The sequence below is a fragment of the Phytophthora sojae genome, assembly GCF_000149755.1.
Source record: "Phytophthora sojae unplaced genomic scaffold PHYSOscaffold_1, whole genome shotgun sequence".
NCBI lineage: Eukaryota > Oomycota > Peronosporomycetes > Peronosporales > Peronosporaceae > Phytophthora > Phytophthora sojae.
The window spans coordinates 8,195,178-8,207,443 of NW_009258115.1; the positions used below are offsets into that span (position 1 = coordinate 8,195,178).

Sequence of the window (12,266 nt, forward strand, 5' to 3'; positions counted from 1 at the left end):
AGACACGCGCCTCTTCCATATTCAACGTCAGTATCGAATCTGAGAACCGTACGAGAGGTCGGCGAGGAAGGAAGGCACCCAGTCGCTAGCCACAGACGCGATGGCCTCGCGCATGGAGAACAGCAGCCGCGCGGCGCAGCTTTCGCCCGTCTGCAGCAGTGTCGAGGCGCAGCACGCGCAGCGCCAGAAGCTGCTGGACATGTGGGGGCGCCACGAGCTCACGGACGTCGTGCTGCTCCTGGAGCCCGAGGCACTCGGCCAGGAGACTCAGCAACAACAGGAGGAGGTGGCCGCGCACCGCGTGGTGCTGGCGGCCGCCAGCCCGTTCTTCCGCGCGCTGTTCACCGGCGGCATGCGCGAGTCTCGCCAGCCGACGCCTCGCGTGCCGCTGCCCGGCGTGCCCGTCGCCGCCTTCCGCGAGCTGCTGCGCTACATGTACGTGGGGGAGCTGCGCGTGGCCGGGGACACGATCCTGTCGGTGCTGCACGCGGCCAGCCGCCTGGAGCTGCAGGAGGTGGTGGAGATCTGCTGCAAGCAGCTCATGCTCCAGCTCAGCGTGCACAACTGCGCCGACATCTACGTGTGCTGCGAGCAGCTGCAGATGCGCGCGGCCTGTCGCCTGCTGGCGCGCGCGGCACGCGCTATGATTGACACGTTCTTCTGTGAGGTATACCAGAGTGAGGGCTTCAAGAACCTGTCGCTGGACGCGGTGCTCAAGGTGTTGAGGCACCAGGAGGTTAAAAGCTCGGTGGACTTGTCCGCGGACGACGCGGCGGTGAAGGTCTGGATAATGCACGACCCCACGACGAGGAAGAGGGAGCTGTCGGTCGCGCTGCAGAGCCCGCGGAGCTCTGGGGACGTCGCGCTGGATGGAATGATCTTGAGTCGACGGAATAGTGACAACGCCATGGTGAACAGCAAGGAGAGACTGTCGTTCATTGCAGCAGAGGAAGGGATCGAAGGTGATATGCTGAGCGAGATCGAGGACAACGCGCAGCAGCAGCTCACTCCGACCATATTCGTGGTTGGAGGGTTCAACAACCCCGGTGCGTTGAATACTGTGGAATATCTGGATTTCCATCGAGGCGAGTGGTTCCCGGCGGCGCCGATGGTGACTCGACGGTCTTACAGCGGCGTGGCAGTTGCTGGAGATAACAAGATTTACGTCATGGGAGGAACTAGCAGCAGCTCGCAGCACCACAAGACCATGGAGAGATACGACCCGGAGGCGAATGTGTGGACAGCTATGCCGCCGATGACACACGCGCGCAGTTACTTGGGTGCAGCTGTCGTGGGGGACTTCATCTATGCCGTGGGAGGGTTTAATGGACAAGCGCATTTGTCTTCCGTTGAGCGGTTTGATCTACGGAAGCTGCAGTGGGAGCAGATCCCGCCGCTGTCGACGGGGCGCAGCGGGCTTGCTGTCGTCGCTCTAAATGGCTTGGTGTATGCAATCGGTGGTTATGACGGCAGAAAGCATCTGAAGAGCGTCGAAGTGTTTGATCCACAGACCAATCAATGGACGTCCATTGCCAGCATGCGCTACGCGCGGAATGGCCCCGCGGCTGTGGTCCAGGAACACAGCAACAGCATTCTTGTGTTTGGAGGCGAGTCTCGGCATGGCGCGCGAATGAACACAAGTGAACGGCTGGACCTGAACAGCGGGATGTGGAGCGACGTCGACGCGTTTGCAGACTGTCGGAGCGGCCACGTCGCGTTCAGTTTTCTCAGTGAATCCTTCTTGTTCTGCCTGGGGGGCTCCAACAAGAAGGACGAGTATCTGGACACTGTGCATCGGTACGACTATTTATCGAAGCAATGGACGCTTCACTCACAGATGCGAGCCCAGCGCTGCGGCTTGAATGTCGCCGTGGTGAAAACAACCCCTCACGCCGAGTGTTTTGCGGCCCAGAGGGAGAAGGAACAAATGTACAAACCGAGCTCCTTCTGGCGAAAGCAACTCCGAGCCTTGTCCGCCCAAGGAGCATGATTCAAAGAGTTATACTTTAAGTAATGTAAATGGTTGGCACTAAGGAAATCAAGACAAGTTGTACGTGCACCATCCACCTTCAATTTCATTTCTCTGACCATGTTCCACCTGCACTCCAAGTAGGAGCGTTCGTTTATGACTTTGCACTACTGTAGTCCTATTCCTTGCTTCGGATCAAACTCGTGATTTTTCCGGCGATGCGTGCCATGTCTTCGGGCGTTGGCTCCTTGTTGGTGGACTGCGTCAGAACATCTCGGTCTGTGCTCACAGTGAACACATCGTGGTCGGGATTGTACTCCGTCTTGATGAATACCCACTCTTCGTAGTACCCACAGCACTTCTCGTCGAGTACGTGCTGACAATTTCCATGGGAGCAATTAAGCTATTCAAGTAGATTACCCTCGATTTGTTGCAACGTAAGTAGGTTTGTGTTACTACTTATAAGTAGGTTAGGGCCAAACCTACTTATCCGTTTTCTAAACGTTATATACGCTTTTATGATTATCTTATACATGTAAGCTACCGGTGTGACAGTCCCGGTAAACAGATCCACCCACATCAACAACTCGGTATTACCTTTGTTGGATCTGGGCAGCGACGGTATGTGATCCATCGCTATCATCTGGAACGGGTATGTGGCTTGGATGTTGCCAGGCGACTCGCCTTGGATCGTGGGCCGCCCTTTGCCGGTTTCGCAATCCACACACTCTCCGACATATTGCTGGACACTCCGATACAAGCCTCTCCAATGGAAGTAATCTCGGATCCGCTGGTAGGTACGGCCGATCCCTTGGTGGCCTCCTTCCAGACGGACAGGGTAGTGATGAAGGATACTCGCTGCAGCGTCTCTGGAAGCACTAGCCTCATCAATCCATCGCGATCCGCCTCCACCTTCTTCGTCGGAGGGCAGTAGAAGAGCAGGTCGTTCCGATCCACTTCGTAATCCATCGCAATAATACCGTAGGATCGGGCTTCCTCCTGCGTCAGACCTTGAATATCGCCCGCCAGATACTTCTTCAAGCCGGAAACCCACGTTTCCTCGTCCTGCGCTTGGCGGATCCTAGCCATCCGGAGGTCTCTCACCACTTCTTCCTGTAGGACCTGTGGATTGGATGTAGGTCGGGAGTTGGATCGGGATCTTGCACCAGCTCGGGTTGTTACGGGCGACACCCGAGCGTCGGGAGCATCCTCTTCAGTCTTCACCACCAGGATCTCATCCAGGCGGTTCAGGGTGACTAGATCCTGCATGTCCGCTTCATCCTCAACTATGATTCCGGCTTGACGTTGAAGTGCCACGCTAGCGAGACTGTCGGCACTACCGTTCCAGTCGCGCTTGACATGCACCAGCTCATGGTTGGGCCAAACACGTAGTAGATCCAGCACCTTCTGCCTCAACAGCGTCAATCCAGGTGCCTTGCAGTCGATATCATCTCGGACCTGGCGGACCACCAGATTGGAGTCACGACAGATCACAAGTCGTCGCTGCGCCTCGTCTTCGAGTAGATCCAAGCATAGCAGAAGTCCGTGATATTCTGCTTTGTTGACGGTAAGGCCTTCGGCATACCCGGATCTAGCCTTCACCACGATCCACCCTGGCAGTTTCCAAAGAATCGCACTGTCGGCGCCTCCTCGTCGCTTGACACGCGCCGATCCATCAAAGCTGAGCACATAGAGTTCTTCACCAGGTTGTACTGTCGGGATCGGAGCTTGGATCTTGCGTCGCGACTCCTTCTTAGGCGCGATGTCGATCAAGGCCCGATCCACCTTGGATCGGGGTGTGATACTGGCTGCCAGCGCTCCTAGGAACTCATCCTCGCCCTTTGCGCACTTCATAATTTCAAGAGTCCCTGGCGAAAGGAGTGCGGCCCACTGTCCTAACCGTCCTTACAGACCAGTGGATCGAAACAGCCAGGCCAGCGTCGAGTGCCTAGTCAGGACCCGGATCTGGCGACCCACCAACATATTGTAGCTCAGATCCAGAATCCGCAGCAGGGCTAGCACCTCCTTTTCGACGACGCCGTAATTGAGCTCGTTCGATTTCAGAGTGCGGCTGGTGAAGGTGACTGGGTAATGGATCCCGTCCTACTCCTGCATCAGAGCGGCCGAAATGGCCCACTCACTAGCATACACTACCACTGGCAGCAGATCCACATTGAAGTGTCGGAGGACTGGATTCCTCTCCATCTTCTCCTTCAGTGTCGCGAACGCCCGATGAGCTCGGATCCAGCGTAGATCCACATTGCCTGGGTCGCACGCTTCCGGATCCAACGTCCTCACGCCGACAGGATCCTTCGCCTCCAGGTCGGAAGTTTCCGTGGATCGAAGTCGTAGATCCACCGTCCTCATCCCTAATGGATCCGACGAGTCACGATCCATTGGGTCGGGGGTCGTCAAACCCATGGTGACTTGGATGCGCTTTTGGTTGTCCGGTTTACTCATCGCAGCGAAATCCACTTCTCGTAGCTCATAGAGAACTGCAGCGTAGATCGCATAGTCCTCCAGGAACCGACTGTAATAGTTAAGGCTGCCGAGGAATGACTGCATGGATCGGAGTGACCCTGGGAAGGGTAGATCCGTCAGGGCTGATAGATCCTTAGGATTCGCCTCCAATCCAGCATGGGACACTCGATGGCCTAGATACTCCACCTTGCTCTTGCCCCAGAAGCTTTTTACCACACTGATCGAAAGATTCCATTTATCACACGCGTCCAGCAGAGCATCCACCCGGTCGCACAAGTGGTCCCAGGATCCAGCGGTCACCAAGATGTCGTCAATGTAGGATCACCGTCCAAGTACCGACGGTTTGCCAGGGTCCTCAGGCTCTCCTGACCTCAGATCCAGATCCAGTGATTTCGATCCAATCCCACACGTGACCTTCGATCTGCTGTCCGATCCCGATCCACCTTCCAACTGTGGGATCCGGGTGAACCCATACAGCGCGTTGTCCAGCATCCGTTGATATATCTGAGCCGCATTCTTCCACCCGAAGGGCATCCGGTTCCACTCGTACAATCCGAACGGGGTGATGAAAGCGGAAATCGCACGAGCCCGATCGGTCATAGTCACCACCCAGAATCCACTGGCCTTATCCAACGAGCAATACCACAACACTTTGTCCAGATCCTCCAGTAGATCGTTAATCAAGGGCATCGGGTAGATCATCAGTCTGGTCAGATTGTTAACCAGTCGGTAATCAATACACAACCTTATATCCAATCCATTCTTCTTGATGATGACCACGATCGGGGATGCCCATGGGGAAGTTGAATCCTTAATGATCTTGGCACCGAGCAATCCCTTGATCAGATCCGAGATACTGCGGCGCCACCTTCCGCACACGCTGGGCAATGGGTTTAGCATCCCCGACATCGATGTCACACACGACGCCTCGCGCAGGAGGCAGCGCGTTGTCTTCGCCAATCAGCAGGTGTCGGCGCCTCCATATCCGTCGCCGAAGCCGGTCAATCTCTTCCGCCGTATTAACATCTGGATCCCCCACTTGGATGTCTTCGATTGTCACCTCTTGTGTAGCCGGAGTAACTTCGGGTAATACGGCCATCTCAGCTTCAAGGTCTTCCGCGTGTAGATCCCCACTCACATGGTAACAGACTTGGTCATCCGCCTCCGAGTCATTGTACCGCGGATTTTCAGTGGTCGTTGGATCGGGGCTGGCCGTTGGATCTGACGTCGGACCTGATTCCTGTCTCTTCTCTCCGTCTGGAGCTGCACCCTGTCCCATCTCACCATCTGCAACTTGACGTTCCACTGGATCCATGACCTGTCCCGTAGCACCATCTGTTGAATCTGCAGATCCGCCCCCTGTCTCTTCGTGATTACCACCCGATGCGACAACGGGATGGGCCGCCTGTCCCATATCAGCTGGATCTAGCCCCCCTTCGCAGACTTGCGTGCCAGTTGTCGGACCTTGGTCTGTCGATCCATCGTCTGATCCCAGCGAGTCTTCGACATTGGGATCGGCGTTTGGATCCAAGCCGGGCGCGCATTCAGCAGGAGCTTCGTCTGGATCGGGAGCGGGTGTACGATTAGGCGCAGCAGCTTGGGCTTCTTGCACCCGGGTAGACGCTACCCGGGGCACCCTCAGCTGTGTCGCTTCGCCGTCTGCTGCTGACACCGGATCTGACTCCGGTGGATGTTCAACAGTCCGTTCACCCTGTCCACACCCAAGATCCTGGGATCGGACCTGGGGGGATGGGCCTAGGATCGACACCCGTCGCGACGCTTCATCACCCAACACGGTGTCCGTCCTGCACTCAGTTAACCCCGTCGCGTGGGTGGTCGGCGCGCCTCTTCCCACGGAGTCTCCACCACTTGGATCGGAATTCGGCGGACCTTCAGCTGCTGGATCTAAGCTTGGTACATACTCAAGCAGCTCCTCCGGCCGTGAATCTAAAGCATGAGCCGTAGTTGAAGCTTGGGGCAGCGGTATTCCTGTCGTCCCGGCGATGTGTCCTTCGGTCGTCTGGGCGGGTGGATCTGACGACGATCCGTCCTGTCCATCCTTAGCTCCCTTGGATCTGGCCTCCACCTGTCGGACTTGTGCTGGATGCTGTCTCTGCAGTATTGCGAGCGGCGTCGGGTACTCGGGGCGCTCCACCATAGGCCCTGGTGGGGCCTCCGGGGGTTCCGCCTCCGCGGATCCAGCGTCCGTCGTGGCCTGCAGCGCGAGGTTCTGCCACTCCATGTAGCGGCGGGATCCGATGGACACGCAGCCTTGGATCCGCGGGACTCGGTCTCCGGCCAGCCACATCCTGACTTGGAGGCTCTGGCGCAACACCAGTTCCTTCTATCCGATGTTCGTGATCTGAAGGTACCGTAACTTGCCTGGGCCCTTGATCACCGTTGGCACCCATCGATCCCCTCGCGTAACCCACAGCTTGTCGTGTTCCGATCCTCGCAGACGCATGGGCAGCTCCGCGGACTCTCCGATCCCAAGTTGCAAGTATCGATCCAGCTTCTCGGACTGCGTCTTGTCACTGTAGAGTGGACGGCGTCCGCTGAGCTGGATCCGGACTTCATCGGGCAGGCAGAGAGTCCCGTCGGCCAGATCTAGCAGGATCCCGGCCGGAACCATGTAATCCATACCGAGGATGGCCTCTTGTCCAGATAGATCACCCACCCAAATGTCGAAGAAATACACCAGGTATCCGCCCAAGGTAATCTTGATCCGCGTTCTTCCTTCCGTTGTATACACGTTGTCTCCGATCCCAACACACTCTTGGCTCTGACTCCTGTCGATGTAGCACCCAACCTTACGAGCAAAGGCGGTATCCACGATGGACACTTCGGCACCTGTATCTAGGAGTAAGATCGCTTTCTCATTGTTGATCTTGCCGTGGATCTTGGCTTGACGGAACCATTTCCCTGGCGAATGTTGTTTCCAGTATCCTCGGGATTCTCCGGGTAGGAGATACGAAGACTCTGGATCCGTGGTCCGCCAGTTCGCAGCAACACGCCTGGATCTGGATCCAGCCGTGTCTTCACCTTCGGCAGGCTTAAACCACTGGTCTGGATCCTGCTGCTTCCAGTATCCCTGACGTGCCTCCGGGTCCAAATCCATTTCCACTGTCGTGTCGGATCTGGAGTGGTCATCAGCTTGTCGGAGACTTGAGACCACAGCAGTACGTTTCCCATGAAGATTACATGTATTACCGCGTAGATCCTGTCGTTTGCGAACTGGATCTGTCGATGTCTTGTTCACAAATGCATAGATGCAATATCTAGAACGCTCGGCTCGTACCGGATTCCAACCCGGCGAGCGTCCTAGTTTAACATCTTCTCCGCCATCTCTGGCAGCATTCCCGCATGCTTGGCTGGATTGAACCACTGGCGGATCTGGTAGTAGAACTCTTCCATCGGGCATCGGCCCACGTCATGAAGTTCACCACATCCACGGCATACAAAAAGGCAGTGGTCACCTGGATGACACTTCTTGCCGCAGACCTCACAGGTCAAGCGTTTCCAGCAGTCAAGATGCGACTGCCGCTTGGATCCACAGTGCGTGCAGCGACTACGTTCGGGTCCATCCACATGCGTCCTGGATCGGGAGTCGCGAGACGGTGGATCCTGCTGTGGACGGTCTGGAGGGTTCCAACCCAGAGTCTTCTGCTCTTCCTCTGCAGGCTTCGCGTGGTCTTGGGCTGCTGCCAGATAGATCCTGCGGTATCCGTCGCACTCGGAGTCAGATCCATCGCTGGATCCAGACTCGGATCCCGAGTCAGATTGGACCTGGATCGCACGCACATGTTTGGCCGGAGCGGCCGGTGCTGGCGTCGCGGGGGCCTTCTGCCGGTACTTGCTGGATCCATACGCAGCCTTCTTCTGTCGATTCTTCGCCCGATCCAGTGCGCGGAGGACCTCTTCCACCTCGTCAGCATCCGGCAGTCGGAGCAATGTCAGCCGATCCGCTAGATCCTGATCACCCAGAGTTTCGATGAAGTGATCCACGTGTTCGCGCTTCTCCTTGGATCCACCATCCTTGATCTTGAGTCGGGCGCGGAATCCAGCGACATTAAGTCGGTAGAGATAATCCAGTGGGGACTCATCGGATCGCTTGCGCGCGTGGTAATACTGGCAAGCAACGAAGATCCCCAATCCACAGTACTGGGTTTGGAAACTGCGGAGCAGATCCGACCGCTTGTTGCGTGTGGATCGAGGTAGTTGGTGATACCAGTTCCTCGCGGATCCGGATAGAAGGTCCGCGAAGGTCAAGCACTTCTCCTCGTCAGGAGCTTGGTCCCGGAGGAACGCAGACTTCACCTTACTGATCCATGCTCTCGCCCGATCCTCATCCTGGTCCTCCCTGAGAACTCCTTCAGATCCGAGACCGCTGAGATCCGGACTCGTTGGATCAGGGCTGAACCTGTGGATCCGGTCGCGGTGGTAGCCACTGTAGCGCGAGCTGGGACCGGGAAGTCGATGTCATCTGGATCGTACTCCCAGTGTTGATCTGGATCGGACGAACCAGTGGACTCCATTTCCACGTCCTGGGATCCGGGGTTCTGCGTCGCCTCCTGCGCCTGTGTCGGGGTCAACACGCCTTGCTCCTTCAAGAACCTGCCCATGGCTGCCTGAAAGTACGACTCAAGCCTGCCAGCCGATATGTTCGATCCTGATGCCGTAGCTGTTGGATCCACCGAAGGAGTTGACGGCTTCTTGTATCGGGGCTGGGATCGGGACTGAGTCCTTGCTTCACGTTGGATCTGGGCTCGGGCGCGTAGCATCGAGGCCCCCGAGGGTCCAAGCGACATACGCCGCGGCTCCGAAGATGTATCCGACCCAAGCTCCGCGGCAGACACGTATGGTGACGACGTTCGGCATACTGTGGATCCAGCTTGAGGTGAACTTGGATCCGGGACTTCTGGATCCGGCTTCAGCTGGATCTCACCTACCAACGCCTTCAGCCTGTTGAACAGCATGTCCGTCGTCGCGTGGATCTGGATTGGGTCGACGTCGTAGATCGCTCGCGCGTCGAAGGCGCCAGCTACGAGGCTGGCCTCCTTCAGCAGCTGCATGAGTCGCTCCATCTCGGCCAGGATCCCTTCACGCTTGGCGGGTGCTGGGAGTGCCACAGGCCCCTGCAGGTCTCCGATCGGCTTCACGCCAAGCAGCCGCATCATGGGATCCCAAGCCAGGAAGTCACGTAGCTGCTTCTCGTGGTAGCGTCTCCAGCCTGCCTCCTCGGATTCTTCGTGGGATGACGTTTTTGGATCTTCGTCATCCAGATCCGGGGCCTTCATCTTCGCTCGTGTCATCGACTTGGTCTTGTCGGGAGGCATCCGGTTTAACTGGTGAATCAGCAAATGCATACCTATCCTTGCCAGCCTTGGTTTGTTTTGTTGGTGGATCTTGACTCGCGTTGCGATCCACCGGGGTCCCGAAGGGACCTGTGGAGGAGGTTGAGGTTTCTCTTCTGGATCCATGTCTGGAACCACTTCGGTTCTGCCGGCAGAGGTCCTCCTTGCACTCTGTCGATCCGTGGATCTTGGTTCATTCAGCAGCGTCGTCGCCGATCCCGACTCCGATGACGCTTGATCCCCTTGTTCCTTCTTCGCTCGAACTTCTTCTTGGGACTCACGGTGAAAGCCCGAGTCACCAGAAGATCCGGGCACGCGCATCATTGTGATGTAGCGGGATCAGCAAAATCTGCGAGATTGCCAATCCAACTTACCAACTGCGCCCGAACACCGACTTACGGAGGGGGTCCCCCTATGATCCGTGATCTGTGTGCTGAACTGGTCACCTTGTGTGCCCGTCGGTAGGGCTGGATCTGCTCCTCTGGTGTCTGCTGAAGCGTCCGAGCCTTGAAGACAGAACAGTCGGGGCGAGACGCGGGGATGTGGGTGGAGCAGCGCGGAAATCTTCACTCTGCTCGCGGTAGTTATTCCCAATCCAGTGGTAGTCGACTTGGATCGGGCGGCCTGGATCTGGATCCGGCCGTGGGGTGGCCTTTGGGTTGTTGTTCCTTTCCTTTGCCTTCGTAGGTCTTCCTTTGTTGTACTTGCCGCTTCCTATAGCGGGATCCGTAGAGGTTGAGAGTTGAGGATGCACCCGGCCAAGTAGTAACTCCGGGTGGATCGGGGATCTGCACTTGCAAGTAGGTCACTAGTCAGGTTGCAGAACTGGCCAATGTATTATCCAGTCTTAACCAACGCTAGACCCACTACCAGAACCTTGCTAAGCCGTGGGGCCAATGTACTTCCCGTTTTCAGGCGAAGGCGAAGGCACTTGCGATGTATAAGGCAAATCCAACACTGATTTATGCTTTAGTCCAATCCCATCCCAAAGCCCTATCTTCCTATGGATCCTGTCATCCCATCTGTACCTACTGAAGCTATGGAGCTTGTTCACCTTCCTTGCGTGTCGCTTGATTACCTTCGCTGCGCCATGACCTTAGATCCACCGCTCACTTCCATCTGAGTCCGAATCAGAATCAGATCTGGATTGGATCGGATCGCCGATCCACTTGACAGCTGCATCTCTTGGATCTTGGGTCTCGAGGCATGGCGTTGCTTGGGCACACATTCGTGACGTCCGGTCGTATTCGTAGTGTCTTCCGTTGCAATCTCTAACACCTGGTACGGGGCCCGATCCGCCGGTCTGGTGGATACGTCGCGGAGTCTGGATCCATCATTCTGCCGATCACCCTTTGTCCCAATTTCTTGGATCCTGCTTCTCCACAAAAGCACGAAGAGAGTTGCTCTCTCTCTTCGAAGACACGTCCAAGATGACAAGGTTCGGTTTGTCATCATGCATTTTACAGTGAGAATGATCCTCACTGGGGGCTGCAGTCCTCAGTGTCGCATGTCCGAGTTGGACACGCGTGACTGCTTCACCAGTAGGGCTCCCCGCGCCTACTGGGTTCCAGCGTTTTTTGTTTGTCTGCGGTGATGCCCGGCATCGCCGCATCGACCACCATCTCGGAGCACGGGTGCCGTGCACTCTCGGGCATACGGACCGGTTCTTCCGCAACGGAAGCATTGTACATTACTTCCTTGTTGCTGTTGATAACTAACAGCCGTTGCATTCGAGAGGTCCACTGGTTCTGGACCTCCCGCTATCGCGACCGGAGGCGGTTGCAGCCTCGGCGCATTCGTATGGAGTTTCGCCTGCCTCAGACTAAACTCCTCCTGCATCGTCAGAGTAATCGCAACTTCGAGAGTATCTGGGTACTCACGGAAGAGATAGGTCTTTACAGGCCCATCTCTCAGACCCTTCATGAACGTGACGACCTTGGTCGCCTCGTCTATCGGTTGGTCACAATGTTCGAGACCAAGTGCCGTGCTCTCTGCGCGTAAGCATGAACATCATGCTTACCCTGTTGTAGGTCGAGGAACTCTGCCCTCGACCGAAACTCATTTTGCGGGGGCTCAAACGCTTGCCTGAGCTTCTCCTTGAAACCCTCGTACGTGCTGAAGCACGTAGGATCAGAGAGTCGGCGTCCATACGCCCAACTTCTCGCTCGTCCGCCAAGACATGACATGGCGAACGCAACCTTGGACAATGCGATGGCAGTGTCGAGTTCGACAAGCCAACGGTGGAGAGGCTCGCCCTCTCTTCCGACATAGTCACTCACGTTTAGCTTCAACGATTGTCCACGCGGTGACGTCTCCGACGCCATCGTGGTAGAGGAAGCAGCATCACGCTGCTCCTTCATGATGAATCCCAGAGCAACACCATGTTGCTCTGTCGGCGATAGCGTACGCAGCATCGCAGCTACTGCCGCCTCCCCCTAGACTGTTGACAGTCGTTGGAGTAC

At 56.6% G+C, this 12,266-nt stretch overlaps 1 protein-coding gene across 1 annotated transcript; it reads left to right on the forward strand.

Moving 5' to 3' along the window:
• Positions 1-52: 52 nt before the first annotated feature.
• PHYSODRAFT_552565 (hypothetical protein) lies at positions 53-1,990 on the forward strand (the record flags this gene model as incomplete). The annotated part of the gene is made up of 1 exon (XM_009518009.1): positions 53-1,990. The coding sequence occupies exon 1, from the start codon at positions 101-103 to the stop codon at positions 1,988-1,990; it is 1,890 nt and encodes a 629-aa protein (XP_009516304.1). The 5' UTR covers positions 53-100.
• Positions 1,991-12,266: the final 10,276 nt, after the last annotated feature.